We start from the raw sequence: 24,483 nt of genomic DNA, 5'->3' as shown, positions 1-24,483 counted from the left end.
CTAACTATTCATATTTTAGTTTCTCAGTGTTCAAATTGAAAACGTGTCTTCACATTTGGCATCGCTGCTCAGCTGGCAAACGTGCGAAAGCGACGGATAATCGAATTGAAGCCGGACGAAAGATGGTCGTATTGAGCGACTGAGCGTAGTGAGTTGCGCTGAGTTTCCAGTCCAGCGAAGTGAGTGTAGTGTGAAGTTTGTGTAGCTTATTTTTGTGGAAAATCATTGTTTTTTCGATTAAATAGCCACGAAAATTACTTGTAGGCGGCGATCGTATCATCTACTTGTACTGTGCGGTGAAATTTAGCATAAAATCGACAGAAATTCATCGTTATATGATATCCAGTTGATGACAGCACCATAATTGGGTGTTATCTCTTTCTCGCCTCATACTAGTAGATTAAGCGAAAAAAGGAGAACGGAAGTTTTTTTTTGTGTGTCAGAAGCTTGATCTTCGGAAGGGGTGGAGCGGAAACCTCAATTACGACAACGAAACTCGGCTGAATGTGAGCTTGCAGAAGATTACTATTTGGATTGTGATGATTATGGCGGTGATGATTGTGATCTAGCTGCCAGTAAATATAGCAACAACCGTTTTTGATGGAGTAATGTGGACGAAGCTTCATGATCATTTTGAGGCAGTGTGATAATTGTGTTAGTGGAGTTTTTATTTGCTCTCGCTAGTAATTGTTAATTGGTTCGACGTGGAAAAATAGCGAAATAAGAAAAAACGGTGCAATCTGAATACAATAAACGCAGAAGAGGGTGTTTGCTAGCTGATAAGGCCCTGATCGCGACTGGCGTTTGTGACGAAGAAGCTAGGTACAAAAATGAATGAGATTGAGGCGTTGAGAGTCGAAGCGGAACAGCTTAAAAATGCCATTCGCGATGCTCGCAAGGCAGCCTGCGACACGTCGATCGTTCAAGCGACCAACCAGTTAGAAGCGGTTGGAAGAATACAACTCCGAACTAGACGAACCCTTCGAGGACACTTGGCCAAAATTTATGCAATGCACTGGGGCAGCGATTCCCGGTATCTGGTTTCTGCCTCACAAGACGGAAAGCTGATAGTGTGGGACTCGCATACTACCAACAAAGTTCATGCCATTCCGTTGCGATCTTCCTGGGTAATGACCTGTGCATATGCTCCATCCGGGAATTACGTTGCTTGCGGCGGTTTGGACAACATATGTTCCATCTATAATCTTAAAACACGCGAAGGAAACGTTCGAATTGCAAGAGAATTGGGTGGTCATACGGGGTATTTGTCGTGTTGTCGATTTCTCGACGACAATCAGATAGTAACCAGTTCCGGTGACATGTCATGTGCGTTGTGGGACATAGAAACTGGCCAACAGGCAACATCTTTTCAAGGCCACTCCGGAGACGTCATGGCCCTTTCACTGGCACCTCAAAACAAGACCTTTGTATCGGGGGCATGTGACGCGACAGCCAAACTTTGGGACATTCGTGAGGGTCAGTGTAAACAAACATTCCCAGGTCATGAGAGCGATATCAATGCGGTAGCATTCTTCCCTAGTGGGCAAGCGTTTGCCACTGGATCGGACGACGCCACATGTCGGCTGTTCGACATCCGTGCAGATCAGGAATTGGCCATGTATTCACACGATAACATCATCTGCGGTATCACGTCAGTGGCATTTTCCAAATCTGGCCGCCTGTTGCTGGCTGGCTATGACGATTTTAACTGTAACGTGTGGGATACGATGAAAGCGGAACGAGCAGGCATCCTGGCAGGGCATGATAACCGCGTGTCCTGCTTAGGCGTTACAGATAACGGCATGGCTGTAGCTACCGGCTCATGGGATTCGTTTTTACGCGTTTGGAACTAGGTATTTATTTTTTATTCTTTTTAAGTCAACCTATGTATTGTATTTACTTTCAATGTATGTATGCTGAATGCCGGCGTTTCTCAAACTTATTTTTTAAATTGATATTAGCGTACATGTTCAAATATCGAATAAACTTGAACTATTTAGGTAATTATTCTGATACATGAATCTTTTGTTGAATGAATGGTGTATCTATTTGTTAAAATAACCGTTAAAGGGCAAGGTCAGGAACATTTTCTTTATCAGACTAGAATATTCCCAATAGTGGATTGTGTTGGGCCTATCCATTGAGGAGTGCTCGGGTGGAAAGCATTTAAACATTCTATGACTATGCGAAGAAAGAGCCAACAATGAATATTAAAAAAGTACAGTAAGGTGTGCAATTCACTTATTGATTTATGTATGTATTGAATCATGATTGTTCGCACATTGAAGCGTTGTTATAACTTTTTGTAAGAACGTCCGTAACTTTAAATCTTTCGTAGTATTGGTAATACAGCGCTCAACTATGCACAGATATTATTTGAAAGTAGACATAATCTGCCCATAAACGCATAAGAGTCCCATGTGGTTTTTTGTCGAAAATGAGTTATCCGTTGGATTGTATTCTGTATCACCACTAAATCACACTGCACAAATAAAATTACCAGCTTTGTTCAGAAAATATCAAAAAAAATACCAAAACTTGGTTGTCCCATCCATTTGGCTCAATGGATGGGACAATCTTGAACAGCGTTTTTCTCGGCTTGCTGTTTTTCAACATGGGACTCTTATGCTGTTATGGGCAGTAATAAAATACATTAAAATGTCGATTTTAAAACTACGCAAATAAATGGCATAAATCTAAAGAATACATCCTTTTGAAAAATGTATGTAGCGCCACTATTTGGTCAAATCATTACCAGTAGATGCGGATAGACTTACAGTAAGCTGTATTAGGGATCATCCATAAATGACGTAGCATTATATGGGGGAGGGAGGAGTTTTGTATTTTGTGATGATGTGTGACGACAGGGGGGTAGGGGGTCATGTCATGCTACGTAGCTTTTTTAAAGGGGAATAGAATAGAATTTAAAAAAAAAAATTACGGTGACAAGGGGGAGGGGCAGGGCTACCGTCAAGCTACGTAATTACCAGGGGGTATTTGGAGGTTTGCGACGAAATGCTACGATGGGGGAGGGGGGTGTTAAAAATCACTCAAAAAATGCTACGTCATTTATGGATGATCCCTTAGTGTATCAGGTAACTTTCCTATTATTTTCTGATTTTTTAGCGGGTCAGTGCTTTCGGCAAAGTTGATCACAAACGTTTAAGGTGGTATATCGAATAGTATGGGATTCTTCCACTGGGAAGCGCTAGTGAACCAGAGCATGTCATTTTTTTATTTATTGCTGACTCTTTGGAGGGTTGTTGTTTTCATTTTCCTTCGAACTATAACCGAAAACGGTAAATGTCACTAAGGAAAAGAATAAATCGATGATATTCCGAAAATAGGCACACTAAATTGTTAGATGGCGTTTCTCTTTCTCCCTTAACTAAACTTTTTTAATACTGATGCAATGTTTATGAAATTAAATTTGTTCATGATCTTTGCGTGCATAGAAATTTAGATTTGAAAGTCGTAAAACTCCTGTGAACCATTTGTGTAACACCACTTACACTCACGATGGTGATCGGTAAAGGGGCTACTTACAACAGGCACAGATTTTTTTTTGATTAAGGATGTTTTAACCTTAGAGTTTTTCGCCTCTTTTCGGGATAGAGAAATCTCTTTTGAAAAAAATCTCCAACCCTATGTGCGGGGTTAAGAATCGACCCCAGGTGAGTTGCGTACAAGGGAATCGATTTACCAACTACACTGCCCGCCCCTACACGCACAGAAATAATGACACAACCTACTTAAATACAGAATAATACTACACACTAATGACATGAGTTATACTATCATCGAAGATACCGTCCTGCTAACAAATCAGGAATTCGAGATACGGTAGGCCAAAAATGGCATGCTCAGCAGCGCTACTTAGTGGCAGAACATTAAACTATTTTGTTCTGTAAATCAAAACATTGCTGAAGACACATATCTGCTGAAAAATTAGGAACTTTTGTTACAGTGGATCGAAAAAACCGTGCTCACTAGCGCCGCCGGTGGTAGAATTTCGACATATTCGCCCAATCAAAAGGTCATAGTCTATTGCCTAAGTTGTGCTCCAAACGATACTATCTGTGCTGTACAAAGTACAACGCGCGAGTTCTCGTATTACAAAATTTGGCGCCAGTACCGGAGGGTTAAGTAACAACTGTCCTGCGACTTCCAGGAGAACCAACTACGGTCGCCACTGTTCTGTTTCCAAACTTCAGCGAGTTTTCAACAGTGTTGCCACAGTATTTGACTTCCATTTGACGAAAAATACAATTAAAGCTAAGTTTATGTCTGTCGTTAAATTTGACTAGTATAAGTAACCTGTCTGTTGTTGGGGTACAACAAATAAACAAATATTAGAATAACGACCCATGCGAATATGCAATCGACCACGGGGTGATACCAACAAATTTATACACATACACGCTAGCATACGCGATCAAACACCTTTTACAGATAATGGCTCGAGCGATTTGCGATAATACAAATTTAATCACAAATTCGAACATGCAATTACGATCATCTACGCAATCCTACGCTTGCAATTTCTCAAACTCAAATGTTAACGTGTTAGCTCTTACGAACATGTACCCATGGTTTTAAGCACCATCGTATAAACGTCCGTTTGTACGCGATAATTAATCTTTCAAGCCCCACTCTTGGTCCTAGCAACCCACAGTGTAAATTTAGCAGGTATTTTAACTCTTTGCTAAAACTAAATAGCTTAGCCTTACAATATGTTTAGGAAAGTTGTTGAACACCTTTCTTTTCATTTAAACAGAAGCTGAATCGGTTCTAATTTTAGAATGATTTAAAATTGAACTGTTTAACGGTTTTAGATAGAGCTTGATTGTCTTCGATGAAAGCAACACAATTTTTCTAAAAAGAGTTGTAGAACAACACTATTTAGAAAAATTTACTGAATGCGCGCAAGCTCTAGCTTTTATACTTTCCGTTGCACGACAAATCAAAGTGTACGTTTTAGGGTGTTTCTTAAAAAACTGTTTTATTTCTATAACACTTGCTGTTTACGCCAGGATCTGGTCGATACTCAAGCCCGGGAAACAGTGAAACACAGGGCGGACGAACAGCACCAGAAACGAAAACAAACTTGGCTGGCCCCGCACGGGCCAGCAGAAGGGCGTTCTTTTCCGCCTGCTTTGGACAACTTTCAGTCCACACAACACTGAAAGTCTCTTATAACATAACATTTATTTACACTATTTACATATGTTACATTCAAATTTCACAGCGCGACGCACAGTCAGTTGTGCTGGACTGTGTTGTTCGGCGATAAACTTTGTACTGCCGTACTGTCCTGCTGCTCCAACAGGACATGAGACGGCTGAAGGATGACCCAGCCGTGTGCGATCATCTGCTCTCGGTGCTGCTACGGCGACAAATTTGCGTAGAAATCGCTGTACAGTGAAAACTTATTGTTGTCTTCTCCAGTGGCTAACATCAGCAGTCAGCTGGGCAACGATGATCGTAGCGCAGGATTTGCCTTAGGTGATTGAGGCTGGAGAATAATTTCATCTGTGCTTCGGGGGAGAAAATATTTGATTTCGCACACTATCTGCAAGTGCCGATTTTGGCGGTCAAAATCATTTTTCTGGTGCGATGTTCACTTCGGCGTGAACACTTGCAATATTTTTTTTACACTTAAGTACCCTTTGGACAACTTGAGCCCTCCCCTAGGTTGACGGTATTGCAAACATCATCAAGCAGCACATGACAGACAACTGCTTTAAGATGGTTATTGCATTACGCCTCGATAGTGGTGCATCGAGGGGACCGAGAGGGCTTATGGGCCTTTTTTATGTTTTGTGTTTTTTCATACTACGCACCAGCCCAAACTAACAGTCAGCTAACAGCCTGTGCACATTGGCGAGGCAGGCTGGTGGATCGCCGTGGATTGACCTTTTCTGTGGGCTGTGTTTGCAAACATTGTTCAACAGCTTAATGGTAGTGTTTATGGGCACAGCTCGCAATGGGAGTTATTGCGTGTCGTCTAATGGTCAGCTTCGTCATCGTGCACAGGTCTGTCTGTGTGTGTTCGGCTGAGAATTTGTGACAGTTGGATCAGGAAATGGATGCAGAACTGGCGCATATGATCGAATAGTTGGTAAATCCAGTGTTCAATAGGTACATTCGCTTCTATTCATTCTGAAGATTAGAGTGGCAAATTAAGGTATAATTAGTTTAGCGACGCACGTGAATCATCCACTCCCGGTCAGCATAGCATGATGAAATCCTGTTTCTGTTGTAGTTCTATTAGTTTGCTGTTCCACTACTGATGTATATCAAAAAAAATATCGGTCAATTTATACTATTCTAGTTAATCTCTTTGCATCCTATTTCTTTATTCAGCATATTATGAACCCTTTTGTTACTATATCCTAAATTTGATTCATATTAACACCAACTAACACAATTAATTGTATATTCTCTCATATACACTCACAATCTCTCCCATTCCAAACGTATAAACGCGCGGTTCCTTCGCGATAACACAAACCTGGCCACAAACGTGAACACGCAATTGCAATCATCTACACATACTCAAGCAAACCCACCGCTCGCGCGATCATGAATTGGTCACGTCAGGAAATCTACCCTCAGTTATAGAAGCTTAGACATACCTTCAGTTGGACCAATCGCTCATACTCACTAGACAACGTTCCACGGCGACATGACCGGGAACTCTAGTGATATAGGAAAACTGACTCTTCTAGCAGCTAGCACTAAAAATTAAACATTAGACTCACGTTCCGCTCGCAACCATTCAAGAATACATGCGAATATGCGAATGGCCACGCGATTATAACATCGAATCTATGCACGCAAAGTTACACGCTAGCGCAAGCGTCAAATACATTAACATACAAACGCTGGAGCCGTTCGCGAACACACTATCCACGCTAACAGACAGATATGCACCCCTGGACTCGAACGCTAAAACTCCCACCTTCCATGCACACACCACCACAGGACTCATAATTAGACTTTACATACAATGTCACACGCAATAATTACAGGTTTTCGTCTGGCAACCGTGGGAAGTACATCTCAAACGCAGAACTTATCATTTCAATTATGGCTTTGGATTTGCGTTGCCTGTGTTCAAGGCACCATAGCTTCGTCCGTCAGGTCAAGGATGTATAAAACCCGCTAGCCACCACCCTCGGCCCTAGTTGCCCATAAAGTGATAAAAAGTACCCTTTGGACAACTTGAAGTTTATTTTGGGGCGCACAACCAACTATTCAGAGAACTTTTACGCTTTTTTTCAAATAGCATTATCTTTGATTAGGATATTGATCATTAAATGTCATATGAAGCATCATGCTTTGACATTAAATATTCAGTATCCTAATCAAAGAAAAAAAAATTGAAAAAAAATGGCAAACACGATATTTTTGTATATTTTTCAATATTTACTAAAAAAAAGTTAATTTTTAGTAAAAAGTACACCACAGTATTACTTTTTTTGTGAATTTATTGTAGAATAAAAAATAAAAGGCATAGGTAGAATTCCAGCGACAAAGTTTTTAAAATTTGATTTTCTTCAATTTTCTGGAAGGCTGCAATCTCTATATCGAACCATTAAAAAGTTAATTGTCTAATTTTAATAAACTTATTACCCCCTGAGCTTGGGTGATGAGCCTGATGGGCGCGTACTCTTGCTTCGTCGATAAGAGTGGGAGATCCGAGCGAGTGCTGGTTCATTGATCTCTGAATCTCATGACTAATAATCATTCGATCGAGTGTTTTGGCGGACGGCTGATATGGATGCTTCTCGTTTCAAATGGGGGAACATACTGGTTCGGTTGTTCGGGGACTCATTTGATCTTGAGCATAGTGATCGAGTCATTCGATTCGGATCAATGGACTGTCATCTAGAAGAGATGATCAGGCGGGTGTTTTTATCTTTTAAATCGCTCTGTCGCTCTGGCTCGTGAAGATGGCGAGTAACACTCGTCTATAACGAATCGGATTCGCTGTTTTCAGAAACAGAGATGACAATCTCTTATGGATGGAACCTTCTCTTAAACATACTTTTCAGCCACTAGTTAATGCTCAACTAGATCAACTTAATAAACTGAAACACGTAGCTTTTGAAGAAATCCTATCCACGTGAACCACGTCACCAAACACCCAAAAGTAGTTTAGATGCATGTTGCGGCAGAGCGCAATCTGTGCACATGCCCCCGCCGAAATATTATCTGTGATAAAGTGCGCCAAATAAAATAAAACCCAGTCCCTTTCAGCCACCGCCAGCGGCGGTCGGTTGATCATCGTCCAGCACTGTATATTATTTTATACTTTCGTATCACAGTCCGTCTTTTGTTTCGCCAATTTGTGTTTCGTTCGATTGTGCTGATTGAATATCGGAAGGCAGGAATAGGTTCTACCGCTACGATCGATCATATGGTGCCGTGACCAGGATACCGCCGTACAACAACCTGCCGACCGCTAATTCAAATGGATTTCATGTGAGGACAATCGGTTACGGATCTATTTCGCGTCACTTCAGCTATGCCGGTGTGGGCAAGTATGCAGCCGTTTAGCAATATCATCCCCCTGCGGAGCTAAGCCGGTGTGGGCGTACTTGCAGCCGCTTAGTGGAATGCATTACTCCAGCGGGATCCCAGTTGCGCGGATCGCAACGTCCCCAAATGCATTCATCAAACAGCAAGTGCTCCGTCGAAGTAAATCGCTGAACGCCATCATCTCACCACAATGGAATGCCACTGTCCAAATTTGCAACAATGGAAGAAACGTTTAGAAGTTCAATTTCAAAGTTCCGCAGTTCTCGTCATTTGATTTAATTAAACCCCAATCAACAATCATGTAGTTCTTGATATAAAACGTTCGTTTTGGTGGTGGAGTATGTTGCGGCAGAGCGCAATCTGTGCACATGCCCCCGCCGAAATATTATCTGTGATAAAGTGCGCCAAATAAAATAAAGCCCAGTCCCTTTCAGCCACCGCCAGCGGCGGTCGGTTGATCATCGTCCAGCACTGTATATTATTTTATACTTTCGTATCACAGTCTGTCTTTTGTTTCGCCAATTTGTGTTTCGTTCGATTGTGCTGATTGAATATCGGAAGGCAGGAATAGGTTCTACCGCTACGATCGATCAATGCATGTAATATCTATTTCTTTATCGCTCTCGCAGGTTGATGGGATTGACGATATTGTAAACATCATCAAGCCACAATAGATTCAATAGAGTTATCTAAATATAAGGACCTTCGCTTTTTTTAGTTTCTATTTGCTCCAAGTTCTACTACTAGTCATCATTTTTTATTTATATAAGAAGTCCGCTTCAGGATGTTGATTACAATACGCCTCGATAGTGGTGTATGGAGGAGGCCGGGAGCGCTGATATAAGCCTTTTTTGTGTTCTATACCTTTCCTATTTACCCTCTCATAGCCGACAATCAACTAGTAACAAATAGATAATTGAGGAAGGATGTGCTCTGTGTGGTGGTTGGCTATTCAAGTATTGGTAGAGTTTGAAGTACTAATGTATGTCTTTCATGTGATGATCATAAATTCAGCTGTATCTTGTACCTATCTAATCTATTACGTCTCCCATCTACTGTTCTTTTAATTCTTCTTTTCGAGTCCTATACTGCAATTTTACACCCGCCTTCAGCTGGGTCAACAAAGATGGTGATAGTGAACGTCTTAACACTCACACATTCTCAAACGCGGTCTCAAGCGGGAACCTTCAAAAATGCCCTCGCGCACGCGATTACGAATCGATCACGTCCGGAAGTCTATCCTTGATCCTAGAAGCCTAGGTCCATGCCTTCAGCTGGACCAATTAAGAAAATACGCTCATACCTATTAGACAACACGTCTCATGGCGACATGACCGGGAACCCTATCGATATAAGGGATCCCACTCTCTGCCAGAATTCTAACCGCGCACCGAAAATTTAATATCAGACTCACGGTTCGCGCGACCATTCAAGAACACACGTTACAAAATCACGTCAGCGCACAAACGTTAGAGCCCCTCGCGATTTTCCAAGCAACCTACGCCCACGAATTCGCAAACATGATTACACCCCGGTGATAAGGTGAAAATCTCAGCACTCATAAACTTACCAACGCGATCTCAAGCGTCAACCTACAAACTCCCGCGCTCGCGCTATCATGAATCGGGATCGTCCGGAAGTCTCTATCATCGGTACCAACAATCTAGATTTTTGTTAATAAAAAAAATAATAAAATTGAAAAATAACTCCACTGGACAAAACGTCCCATGGCGACATGACCGGAAACTCTAGTGATATGGGGTAACTCTCTCCCTGTCAGAATGTGATCCGTACACCGAAAACTAAAGATCAGAATGATGGTCCGCGAATATATGAATGGCCGCAGGGTTTCGAAATCGAATTTATACACGTGAAGTCACATACGCGCGAGCACACGCGACAAACACGTCAACATACGAACGCTTGAGCCCTTTGCGATCATCTACGCACACCTATGCCTGCGATCGAGTAAACTTGATAACACTCCGGCAATTGTGTGAACGCTTTAGTACTTACGAACTTACAAAAGCGGTCTCAAACGAGAACCCGCAAACGCGCGCGATCATGAATCGGTCACGTCCGAAAATCTTTAGCCTTCATTCTAGCAATTTAGGTTCATACATTCAGTTGGACCAATAAAAAAAATAAAGTTCATATCCACTAGACCACGCGTTCTACGGCGACATGATTGGGAACTCTAATGATATGTAAGAACCCACTTTCTTCTGGAATCTGAACCGTACACAAAAATTAAGTATCAGATTCACGGTCCGCGCGCGATCATTCTTGAACACACGCGAATATGCGTGTGCCTTTCGGTTATGAAATAGAATTTATACACGCGAAGTTACATACACGTTAGCACACGCGACATACAAACGCACACGCGATCGAACACGTTAGCTTACAAATGTTCGAGTCCTTCGCGATGATACACGCGATCGCGAGTCCCTGCGCCCGCACATACCTGAACTGTACAATGACTATCACATTCAGAATCACGGCCCGCTACAATTGGCCTAATGCAGTGTTTTAGTGGGCGACATTGCCTGTCTCGTCTGCAAATTGTAGTATGTGATTCTGACGGGGAGCCCTTCCGAGAACCAAGCTCTACAGCTCCAGTAGGACAACTCTCGAAAAAAAAATTAATAAACTTATTACCACACTACCCACTATTTAAGATAGTGGAAAAGTCTTGTAAAGCGCAAAATTTTATCATGAGATTTGAGTTGTATCTTTTATATTATTGTCAACCGTGAAAGTGATTTAAATATACTATCAAGGGACAATTTATGAAAAACCAAATTTTCAATATAACTTTCGCAGTTTAATTTTTTTTTAAAATACCCTTTAGATGTTTTTCAGAACTTCTAAAAAAGAACATTTTCTTCGAATTCATCAAAACTCCAGCTTCTATCATTTAAAAGATATTAGTACTTATAATATCAAAAACAGAGTTTTTGAAAAAAAAATTTGCGCTATTTTAAGAAATATCATGCTCGCCATTTGTTGCTTAATTATACCTCGAATTATGACCTTATATGTAGTTGAAAAAGAATCATCTTTTATTTATTTTATTTACCCCAGTGGTTTAAACATACTATCAAGGGGCAATTTATGAAAAACCAAATTTTCAATATTATTTTCCCAGTTTTAATTTTTTTCTAATATATCCTTTAGATGTTCTTCAGAGCTTTTGAAGAAAGACTTATATGTAGTTGTAGAGGAATCATCTTTTATTTACCTCAGTTAGTAATATTGGTATTCCAAAGAAAAAGTCGGCGAAGGCGAAAAAGCGCTCATAACTTTTCAACGATGATAGCTAGATATGTGGCGACATGAAACAAATTATTCGCCTTAAAACAATCGTAAGGTTTACTGAAGGCTGCTTTAGTTACAATACCGCAAAATTTATTTAAATAAAACGAATTTTCGTAAAAAAAATTAGAACCACCCTAACTGTTGTTTTAACAAAAGGAATGGGCTCCACGAAAATTTCAACAAAGATATAATAGGGCTGGCGCGCACTTAGGTGTAGTTTTAGTTGTATCTCGAAATTCCTGCTAAATTTGCATTCTGGACCACTGTATAACCTAGGGCCATTAGCTATGGAGATGCGTTTCGATTTCCGCTCATCAGAATCCGATACCAACTTAGTGACCGTACTAAGCTAGCGCCGGATTGACGCTAGCTCCAAAAACGAAAACACTATTTGTGTTTCTGAGCAAACTCCTAGTCCTGCGTGATGTCCCGTAAGAAAAGAAGTTTTGATCAAGCTGATGAGAATTATTGGAACAAAAGCTTGGTTTGGTTTGGCAAGCCAATGCAGTATGATACATTTTTGCTTAGAGGAAAATAACTTTGGGAGAAAACTGCTTATTCTCTCCCCACAGCGATTTTTTTTTAGAACCATATATGTAGCTAAATTAGTTATGAAGATGCGTTTAACTACACGCTTGTGATCCGCATACATTCTAATCTGAAGGTGTCATTCGTAACAGATTTCACTTCTACGTATTGCGATGTTGTTCTTTGCAATTCTGCTTGGGCTGAATTTTTAAACATGATCCAAACAGAGTTTTTAACGTGGTTAAGCTGAGTGTAGGTCATTTTCGTGAGATTAAGCTTCATGCTAACTGTTACGAGTTGTTGCACTAATTGAACTGTGGGTTTAATACGAGTTTTTAAAGTCAATCGCAATAGTGTTATTCTCTAATACGGGTACTTTTATTTCCTTTGACTGACTAATTTCACTGCTCAGCCGGCGGCAACGATACAATACTCTTTTTGGGTAACGAACAAAGCGTCTGCTTGCTTCACTGGTGTCTATAGCGCAGCCATTTATTTGCTTCTACTTTGTGCGAGATGAGAAGATAGACTGATGGTCTGTTTTAATCACTCAATAGTGTCTCGTCATTTCTCTTTTCAACTTTCTTTTCTTACATGGAAATTATAAAAACAAACAGCAAATCTGGCCGCTGGCAGATGTCCGTCAAGATATCGGAAGCTGCCAAATTTTTCAAAATGGCACTACCTTCACCGATGTAAAGTTTATTTTGTGCTCAAATAAATTTATTCCACTTTCTTTCGGAACAAACCCCCTTTTAAATAATAAGTAAAATATCCAAAAATAACGTTCCAAAACTAACTGCTTTAATTTCGCTCAATTTTGTTCTCAATATTTCAGGCAAGCATACGAGACAGGGAATGATGGCAGATCGCATACAACGAAAGCACAAACTCATACATCAAGCCAAGAAGCGAAAAGGGTGGAGAGTGAACACGCTAAATATTTATACACCATCTCGCCACACTACAATCGGAACTACGAGATCATATGGGCAGCTTAGGATAGGACCGGAAGCAACTAGCGCAGACCAAAAGTTTTAACAGTTAACAGTGCCTTCAGAAAAATGTTATTGATACACCAGATTATATTCACCATTGCAAAATCACAATTGTTTAGTAGTACAACAGTCACTTCCTCTTTTTTCGGTAAAGACAAACGGTTAATAAGGTAAATCAGCACAAGAACATAAACGATGCAGCAAAGATAAAACTTATAGTTTATATGTAGATATTTGATTTTGCTATTTACACGTTCATCATTCTATTACATTATCGAAGTAGTACTAGGAACGCACAAAATGAAGTTATAAACAACTTTCATTACTTGTTTAGATAGTATCTATTTAACACAATAGATTATACAGCAAGTCTTCAAACGTATTTACAATCATTCTGTTGATGAGGGGCATGCATTTTAGCTTGTATCTGAAAAGTTACGGCCTAATCGGCGAGATCGGAGCATTCAGTTTTAATTTATTTTTTGTTCTTAGGGAAGCAGAATGGAAAACAAAGGTCGATTTGCAAGTGTGTTATGTTTTTTTATTCGAGGGGAAAATTTGTAAAAGAACATGGAAATATAGTGGCGAAACGAAAATATTCATTTATATTCTTTAGCAAAGAATAGTAGTATCCAGTTGTAGGCGTAATGAATAGAACTAAAGGAAGGAAACAATTTTAATTACTTGATAAATATAATTTCTTGGTCGGAAAAAGTGATGCGCCGTCAGTTAATTTGGTAGAAATATAGAAAAATGGCCTTTGCTAGCTTGTATGGCACGCGAAAACCTTGGTATGAACATCATCGAGACCATCATTGAGGGACTACTGATACTTTCCGGAGTGTGTTGAATGGTGTGAATGAAATAAGCGCTATGTAAGCGGTTCAAATGCACGAGATGCTGTGTGTTATCATGCAAGTCAAGATATGCAGTTTGAATGTCGTGGTTCAGCAGCACGAAGCACACTAACTAAAACAAGGTCTGTGTCTCCCTATGATAGCATGTAAGTATCGTTCATAAATTACTACGCTGCGAACTAGGGTGGCTTAACTCAATGATATGGCGGCCCGTTCAATCAATTTATAAAATACGTTATAATGGTTCCATTTCCTAGATAAAGCCTATGAAAACGTTGGTTTCTATTCCATGCTCGGTCTCAAAGTCTCACAAAGCATTCACTTTAATCAGTTGACTTCGTAAAATGCTTGTGTGTATATACTACCGCTCTACGTATAACTGTCCCATGTGTATAGGGAATCCAATAGCACATGGGACAGTTATGCGTATAGCGGCAGTATATGTGTTCATTAAAGTAACACATAAATGAAGCAAATCAAAGCATTGGTACTACACTCCGTAACAGTACTTGACCTTCTGTTTTTACAAACTTCGCAGCCGATTTTTAAATCACGTAAATTGCGGGGCTTGGGCTACAATCTGACAGACCACTAACAATCTTTCCTGTCTGGGGCTCAAAGGACGAGTGGCTTGTGGGACCAGGACTTTACTCTTTGAGCTGCTACAGGGCACACAGAGATGTCGAACGGATTTGCACCATAAACCAGAGTGACATTGATCACTTTCCGAAATACTAATTACCTATTTTTAGAAGCAGCGCATTTTTCCCGCAAGTTTAACCTTATGGTTTTATCTGAAATTGCTCGCTTGCTACCATTTTTCCAAAACAGATTTCAATTTGAAGTTCCGGATTCTTGGAGGATTTTGAAAACCCATATCGTCGCTGTTGTGCTATCTTATGACAAGCGAGAAAAATGATTTTTAAAGTTCGAGATTGAATATCTTGTAACTTATAAATAGTAGAATTAATTCAGAGAAGACAATTGATGCTTCTATCTATGTTGTATTTATCTCCTAAATATTACGAAGATCGGTGAACTACACTGCAAGTTTTAACTAAAAATATAAACAAAAGTCACACTCACGTGTCATAGGTGTGTATTGATGACAAAATTTGTATAGCGTGCGTAATCGTGCATGGAAAATTTTCCATAGAAAAAAAGCATCAATAATAAACTTTTATTCATATCTTTGGTTTAATTTGGTCTATAAACAATCGGTTGGATGCATTTTGAAGGAAATGAATCAGGGAATCTATAAAAAATAGTAACTTTTCGTTACAGTGTTGCCAAATATGCTATATTTTGTTTAAAACTTAAACTGTGTTTTACTCGCAAATCGTGTATTTTCCTGTCGAAATTTTTTATGCCATTGTGTTCCGGAGACATTTTTACATATAAATACATCTAAAACTTCAATGTAACTTGAGCAAATCTAGAGATACAGTGATTTGAAGCAAAAAGCTCGTAATTTCCCATAATCTTTCTCGCTATATCTTAGTAACCCAGTAGAATTTCAAAATTCTGAAAACGCCACTGTGTAGAGATTTTTTCAAACAAGTAATGTGGCATATCTAACTCAGTTTGCCCCAAAATGGCGCTTGTCATAAGCACAACAGCAACGATATGTTCATCCGGATTAAGTTCTTGATATCAATGTTTTTCATTCAAATGTTTGTTTAAACTAATTCTGAAAAGATAATCATTGTTCAATAAATGTCAATTTGAATTGTAATACTTCAAAATATTGTGATAGAATTCATTACTTCTACTAAAGTGTAAGATTTTTTTCTTGTATAAAATACGGATACCCTTCAGAATAGTAAGATAAGGTAAAATTTCGGTTTTCGTGATTTTTATATGGTAAAATAGAACAATACAGGGTGTTTGGTTCATGGTTAAGAACCTCTCGAGGGATGATTGACTGTCATATTTGGAGAAAAAAAAATCGTTCTACACATGCCATCAATTCTTAACCGTTACTAAGTTATTGAACTTTTTGTGTTAAAAACTTATTTGTCTTAAAATAGCTCTAACTCAAAAAATATACTTTGTATTTCAAATCTTTTAGGTCCATTGGATAGCTGAGAAAATTTTCCACTGAAAAATGTCCTCATATGTTTCAGCTAATGAGGTTAAGTAATCTTTTCACAGCAATTTATTTAAAATTTAACAATTTTTATCGATTTTTCGTTCACTTCGTGAAAATCTTAATAGTTAACATCACTGTTTTAATAATTTAAATTGTTAGTCTTGAAGAGTTGTACAATTTGTTCTTTGACATGATACACTTATCTTGTCTTGTTTTCATGTGTTTATTATCATATTCACTAATACTAGCTCTTATTGAAAAAGTATGGCACTTATTGCACCTTTTCTTATTTTTATTCGAAAGCCAGGAAAATTTTGCAGAGAAAAATGTATTAATACCTTTCAGTTAAATCAATTTAGAATTCTTTTAGAAGTTAATTAGTTTAAAGTTAGTGTTATTATTTGCATTTTCGTTATTTTCTTAAAATAGTAAATAATAAACTTCACCATTATTATCATGGAATTAATGCATCTTAGCAAGTTCTACAATTCTTCATTTGACTCCATTCAATTATCTCTTTTAGTTTCGAAGCAAAATCATTTTTATCTTCTCGTTTCATATGCAAAAACGATTTCGAACCCACTGCATTTGTGATGAGGTCATGCTGTGTTAACTATTAAATGGAAGCGAAATGAAAAGCGATAGGGATAAAGTGTCAAATAACAAGTTGTAGAGAATATTAAGGGGCACCAAATGAACAATAGTGACGATAAATTTAGTTGATTAATAATTAGAATAATTACAAAAATCACCAAAAACGCAAATTTTGAGTTATTTTACTAGTAAGAAGTCATGTAGTACACTTAACTAAAAGATATCTGTGCATACATCGAAAGGAAATTTTTTCAGCTTTCTAATGAAGTACTGGTAATAGCGATATAAAGCATATTTTTTAGATTAGTCTTTTAAGAACTTGCAAGTCAATTACAGGAAAAGTTTAGAAGTGAAATTACAAGGAAACGAGAAGAGATAGGAATATTATGTTGAACAAATTATGAATCGTCCTCAAACCCAACTTTTGGATAATAGATATTGCTATATTCATAATTCATTATTTTGGGAAAATTAACAAAAATCTCATCAAAAACACTAACTTTTAACTACTTTACAACTGAAAGGTAATTAAAACTAATTATCTGAAAGATATGAGAACATTATTTAATAGAAAATTTTCTCACCTTTCCAATGGCACTAAAAGATTTAAAATACGAGGTATACTTTTTGAGTGAGAGGTGTTTTAAGATAAACAAGTTTTTAACACAAAAAGTTCAATAACTCTGTAACGGTTGAGATTTGATGGTATGTGTAGAACGATTTTTTGCTCCAAATATGACAGTAAATCACCCCTCGAGAGATTCTTACTCATTAACCAAACACCCTGTATATTCACTAAAAAGTATAACAAATCTGTATTTCATCAGTTAATAGTAAAACACATTCCAAATATAAATAATTCGATATGAAAAACAACTCGGTCAATAAACCTGATGTGCTCGTTGTTTAGAAAAAATATATAGGGTGATGAGCCTATTTGCACCATGTTTCTATTATCACCCTACCCATTTCAAGCCATTGATTAGAGCAGTGTCTGCCATCTTTGTTCAACGCATTGAGTCAAATGGTAGCGCAACAATAGGGGCACTCGATTCGAGTTTTCATTGTGCTCAAACACGAGAATTTTACTGTTTTCAATGCATTTGTGTTATTCTATTGGTTCTTAACAACGAAGCAAAGCGGTTGATGTCAATTTTTACGCATTCCATTGATTGTAAGGCAAGAGATTACCGAATTAGTGAGGCACCTTGCTTAGTATGGTGATGGATATGGTATGGTGATTATATATGATATCATTATTTAATATATCTATGGTATCCACAAGGAAGCGCATTGAGGAGTACGAGATGGTTCTCACTACTAACCTGACTCGTGAACTAAAGAAGATATGTAGCGAGGTTCAGAATTTGAGTACCATAACCATCGAAATGGCTTCTCAATGTAATTAACATAACGGTAACCAGTCGTTTTCTACCCGTGATGCTTTTGATGAATTAAAATCACAAACCAGCCATTTTGGCGTTGATATTTTAGACGAAATAAGGGCAATCACCGCTACAATTAGTACACTGGAAAGCAGTGTAAGTAATTCTCGTTTGACACCGCTGCAGCGGTGTCTCTCCCCAGTCTGCTATACCCCAGTAAAGTTCATCCGGAAATGAACTGGAATTCTGGCTGGTTCCAGTTCGTACACGGGCTCCAGTGACACAACCAGTTACAAAGAGTAACAAATCCAAAAGAAAATATGCTACAAGATACAGCAACATAGACAACAACTACAATAATAACGACAGCAACAGCAAAAAGAACAGGAACCACAATAAGTGCAACAACAGTAATAACAATTACAACCTTTTGTACCGTGTAAGTCCCCGACACTTGCTTACGGATCGTCTCTATATCAGGGGAATAAAACGCGAACGATAACAATTAAAACAAACTATATTTTATCGAACACATTAAAAGCACGGTACAACTTTATACAGGACGTAAACAAACTGAAACTGACAACCACAAAAACATTTCATTGATGCGCTTATCAGGCATCACACATTGACAGCTATGCTGCCGAGTTAGAGCCTAGCGCTGAACGGGGTACTAATTAATACACCGCGATAGGGTTGTCCTCAACATCTCCCCTCTTAATAAAGGTGGTACGGATCAAACCTGTTCGGCGGTCTTCGGGTTCGTGAAGAACGTCTAGGTAGATTTAACACGGATTCGACTTCGATGGCGGATTCGAATTCAGTTGATGTTGATGTTGTTGATGTCGATGACGTTGATGGGAAAGCCGAGACTTCCTGCTGTGGTGTAGACGACGCAAGCGCTGGCACTGAACCTAGCAAGGTATGCTCGTGACTGGAGACAGGTGATAATTCAGATCCGCTCGCAACAAGGGACGGTGCTGGCGTGCCAGAAGATTGATTTGGTAGATTCCAGGCACGCAACAGGATGTCGAGCGGTAACGAATACTGACGAGAGGTGGCTTGATTGGCAGGTTGCTTTGGTATCGAGTCGACAGCTAGGCGACTCCGGAGTTGGTTGATATGGGAACGCAGCATTCGGCGATCATCGACCCATACGTTATACATCACGTCTCCTATTTTTTCGATGATTGTTCCAGGAGCCCACTTCCAACCGTTACGGCCATAAAGCTTAGCGTAAACCGAATCGTTCCGGCTGAAGAACCTCGGTTTTGTGTGATCGTCCGACGGTGCCACTGGAGTTCGTACCGTTGGGGGACGTAGCAGCTCGAGACAGGTGCGTATTTTGCGGCCAAACATGACCTCGGACGGCGACTTTTGGTCTGGCAGTGCCCGGTTGGGTGTACTTCGGTACGTTAACAGGAATATGTCTAACGCTTGCTGTATCGATCCTCTCCCCTCTCGAATTTTTGTAACAGCCCTTTTGAACGTGTCAACAAATCGTTCAGCTTGGCCATTTGATTGTGGATGAAACGGAGCAGTTGTGAGGTGTTCGATGCCGTTTGAGGCGCAGAAATCTGCGAATTCAGCGCTCGTGAATTTGGTTCCGTTGTCGCTGACTAGTGTAACAGGCATACCCAACCGAGCAAACAACCCACCGAGAATGCTGATGGTTGCCGCCGAGGTTATACGGGACGTTTGAATGATTTCTGGCCACTTGGAGAAGGAGTCGACGGCGATCAGGTAATATTCGCCTTCGATTGGACCGGCATAATCCACGTGGACGCGCTGCCACGGAGCGGTCTGCTTGGGCCACGGCACCGGTGAAGAGTGAGGAGGTCCCCTGGCTACGGCCGCACAGTGTTGGCATGCCTTGACGAAGTTGACGATGTCAGCATCCAAACTGGGCCAATACACGTAGCTTCGAGCGAGGGCCTTCATACGCTGCATACCAGGATGGCCACAATGGAGCTGTTCGAGGCATCGCTTGCGATGGAGCGACGGGATGACGAGCCGTTCGGCAAACATGATGCACCCATCTACCACGGAGAGTGATTCCTGTCTGGCATGGAATCGCTGGATGTCGGATTCTGAATGTTCAGATTGCGGCCAACCGTGCTGAATGTGATGGTAGACTTTTCGGAGCAGTGGATCTGCTTGGGTGCTTTGTGCGACGGCTCTGAAATTGAGAGGCAAAGCTTTAACTGTATGAGATACTACCGACCTGAGGTCCTCTTCCAGGTTGATGCTGGCGATGATATAGTCCTCATCGGGTTTGACGTGCTGGTTGATCAACCTCGAGAGTAAGTCTGCGTCGTCGAACTTGTGGGTGGGCACGTACTCGATGTCAAAATCGTAGAGCAGTAGATTAAGCGCAAATCGTTGGAGGCGGTTGGCTGTGTAGACCGGTATTCCCTTTTTAGATCCAAATATACGGAGCAAAGGCTGGTGGTCGGTTTTCGGTCGGTTTCCGAAGAGCATTTTGTGAAACTTCGTGACGGCGAAGACGATAGCTAAACCTTCACGATCCGGTTGGCTGTAGCCTTGTTCAGCTTTTGTGAGTGCTCTGGAAGCATGTTGGACGACTTTGATTGTGCCGTCGGGGAACTTGTGGCTAATCGTTGCCCCGAGCCCAACGGAAGAAGCGTCGCCAGAGACAATGATCTCCCGCTTCGGATCATAATGTGTGAGAAGTAGATCCGAGGAGAGTATTTGTTTGAAGTGCTCGAACGCTCTCTGGCACTCATCAGTCCACTGGAACTTCGCATCGCCCTTGAGAAGGTTGTCCAGCGGATATCGTAACTTGCGCATATTGGGAACAAACTTGCCGTAGTAGTTGATAGCCCCCAAAAATGATCGCACACCAGATACATCGGTTGGAGGCGGCAGCTTGGATATCACTTCGATTTTGGCCGGATCTGGACGTAATCCGCGACTGTCGACAATATGACCCACATACTGCACTTGCTGCTTGCGGAAGGTGCATTTATCGACTCGAATGGTGAACCCGAAATCCTGAATTCGTTTTAGAACAGCCCGCAAATTGCGATCGTGGTCTTCTTCAGTTTTTCCGCCGACGATGACGTCATCGAGGTAGCCACACGTGCACTGCAGACCGGCTAGCATTGTATCGATGAGCTGCTGGAAGGCACCAGGTGCGATCTTCACACCTGGCGGGAGGCGGTTGTAGGAGTAGAGGCCACGATGCGTATTGATGGTTAGCAACTTACGGTACTGTTCGTCGACTTCCACCTGCAAGAAAGCGTCGGACAAATCGATCTGGCTGAACACCTTACAGTTAGTCAGCTTGGCGAAGATATCGTCCGGTAGGGGAAGTGGATACTGATTTGGTTGGAGCACAGCGTTAAGCCCCGTGGAATAGTCTCCACAAATTCGAATGGAACCATTGGCTTTACGGACGACAACGATCGGAGCAGCCCACTCCGAATATTCGACTGGGGTGATGATATTCAAATTTTCCAGTCGGTCGAGTTCCTGGTCAACGGCATCATACATCGCGTACGCAACCGGGCGCTTAGGGCAGAAGACGGGTCGAACACTTTTTTTCAGCTCCAACTTCACTTTAGTTTTGCTGCACAAACCGAGCTGATCGGTGAACACGTTTGGAAAAATCGATTGCAGTGCAGTGGGTGCCGCAGGAGAGCCTGACACGTGACAGCAGAAGGTGTCCATGGGCACGGACCAAAGGTTGAAACTCTCGACTAAATCGGAACCGAGTAGATGTAGTTGTTTCTCGGTAACACGGATCAGATCACGTCGTGTACTTTCTCCGATTGTGACGTCACACTCGAATTCCCAATCGAGTGGCAAAATGTTACCAGATGCTGTCTTCGCTTTGACTGTTGCTGGCAAAAGCGCAGGGCTACCGAGTTTCTGCCAACTCTCCCTGCTGATGACAGTGATGTCAGATCACTGTCAAGTTGCAGTCGAATATCCGTTCCAGATAGGCCAACAGATACAAATCTGCGCCGCTGCTCCACGCTGCATACGTCGACCACCACCACTTTGGCTGAGACGTCTCGCTTCTTACGTCTGCTTCCAGGTTTCCGAGACTTTGCACTGTCGCAGTATCCTTCACGATGTCCGACTTGGCCGCAATCGGAGCACTTATGGTTGTCGTAACTACAGTCTCGGACGAAATGTAATGCACCGCAAAGCCAACAAGGATAACTTGGCTTCCTTCCGGTAGCACTCGAAGACAGTTGTGGTGACTCTCGGTCACGCTCGCCTAATCGCTTTCCACCAAACTTCTGTATCGCTTGCACTTGGTTGTATGGTGCTGCAGACTCAATCATCGCACTGTCGTGTTTGAGGTTGTACAGACGCTGACACTCCTCGGAGAGCTGCTCCAATGTAACGTCGTTATTGTCCTCAATTTTTGTAAGGAGACGGGTACGAATCTCGACGTCATTCTCCGATTTCAGACCACACACGTATACTAAGCATTTGAACTGTTCTTCCGTGAGCTTTCCCAGTTCAAATTCAACGCAAGCCTTGTTTACCCTACACGCGAACGCCACATGATCCTCAGTAGGATTCTTCGCGATTTGCAGACATCGGTATCGACGACTGATAACCGACTCTTTCGCTCCAAACAGGTTCTTGAGCTTGTCAACTGTCTGTGCGAAACTAAAATGCTTGGGAAACTTTGGTAAAATGAAGCTTACGTACCTCTCATGCTCTGCTAAACCCAACTTTCGCATTAGGAGACGAACTTTTGCCTCGTCATCCAGCCTAGCAGCATCCTTCTCGAAAAGATCGTCGTATCTAGAGTACCACACTGCGAAAGTGGCATTACTCTCGATCTCGTACCGGAATTCCTTGATATTGCTTGCCAAGGAGTCAAGGATCTGTTCCGGGTTCGGTGGTACTTGCACGTTTATTGACGATGCAATAGTACGAAAAAACTGTTGTTGCTGCTCGTCGGACTGTTGCTGCCGCTGTACCAGCTGAGCCATAAGCTGTTGGTGTTGGAACTGGCTTTGAGCAAACTGCTGTTGGCTTTGAGCAATCGTCTGTTGCATCATCTGCATTATTTGCATGAGCATATCATTACTGACCTGGGGTTGCGATTGGTGGGGCGGAATGTTTGTAAACAGCTGCTGCTGAGCTGCAGAAACGGGAATGAACGGCTGCTGTTGCTGGTGTGTAGTCACGACGGGAGCGAAGAATTGCTGCTGCTGGTGGGCCGCTGGTGCGGGATTAATCTGCTGATTCAACTGCTGCCGTTGATTTAACAGTCCTGGGGGGTCAACACCATTTTGTCCGTTCAACTCACTACCGTCATCAGCCATCGCACTCCACATTCTTTTCTTCCGCGCGGGTGACGAAATGTTGGGTTAGTTTTGTTTATCGGCGAATAAAAACTACCCACACTCGCGAATTCTCGTCGCCACTTTTGTACCGTGTAAGTCCCCGACACTTGCTTACGGATCGTCTCTATATCAGGGGAATAAAACGCGAACGATAACAATTAAAACAAACTATATTTTATCGAACACATTAAAAGCACGGTACAACTTTATACAGGACGTAAACAAACTGAAACTGACAACCACAAAAACATTTCATTGATGCGCTTATCAGGCATCACACATTGACAGCTATGCTGCCGAGTTAGAGCCTAGCGCTGAACGGGGTACTAATTAATACACCGCGATGGGGTTGTCCTCAACACAACCACAACAAAAAAATAATAGCAACAACAACAAAAATAATAAAAACAACAGCAGCAAGAAGTCCAATAACACCACCAACTTCAATGCAAACAACGACAACAGAAACAACAACAGCCTCAACAAAAACAAGCAACAATAACAGCAGTAACAACATAATAAACAATAGAAACATCAACTACAACAGAAATAATAAAAACAGCTATTACAACTGCAATGAACTCACCATAATAATCGACATCATTATTCATTTTGCTCTTGTAAACATTCGTGTTTTCGTCAATGCTATCGCATTTTTCAGAGGCGGACCAGAACAAACATGATGCAACTGGTAATTGTACAATAGTTTTAGATAATATTGTTACGCATAACGAATTACAACAAACTTCTTCAAAAGTCACTGATACTGTCACTGTCAAAGTTTCAAAGTTTGGATTTACTGTCAAAACTTCAATAGTATGATGA

General features: G+C 41.0%; 2 protein-coding genes across 2 annotated transcripts; one reads left to right on the top strand and one right to left on the bottom strand.

Moving 5' to 3' along the window:
- The first annotated feature begins 139 nt into the window (after nt 1–139).
- Nucleotides 140–14,110, top strand: LOC131693980 (guanine nucleotide-binding protein subunit beta-1-like). Its single transcript, XM_058982299.1, has 2 exons — nt 140–1,853; nt 13,235–14,110. The coding sequence occupies exon 1, from the start codon at nt 831–833 to the stop codon at nt 1,851–1,853; it is 1,023 nt and encodes a 340-aa protein (XP_058838282.1). The 5' UTR covers nt 140–830; the 3' UTR covers nt 13,235–14,110.
- A 5,164-nt stretch (nt 14,111–19,274) lies between these two features.
- Nucleotides 19,275–23,649, bottom strand: LOC131687970 (uncharacterized protein K02A2.6-like). The gene is made up of 4 exons (XM_058972077.1): nt 22,257–23,649; nt 20,547–22,188; nt 19,488–20,501; nt 19,275–19,419 (listed from the first exon to the last, which is right to left on the bottom strand). Exons 1-4 carry the CDS (start codon nt 23,647–23,649, stop codon nt 19,275–19,277), a joined length of 4,194 nt encoding a protein of 1,397 aa, XP_058828060.1.
- Nucleotides 23,650–24,483: the final 834 nt, after the last annotated feature.

The sequence above is a fragment of the Topomyia yanbarensis genome, chromosome 3, assembly GCF_030247195.1.
Source record: "Topomyia yanbarensis strain Yona2022 chromosome 3, ASM3024719v1, whole genome shotgun sequence".
Classification (NCBI taxonomy): domain Eukaryota; kingdom Metazoa; phylum Arthropoda; class Insecta; order Diptera; family Culicidae; genus Topomyia; species Topomyia yanbarensis.
Note: the sequence above shows the minus strand (reverse complement) of the source record. Positions and strands in the feature narration are given on the sequence as shown.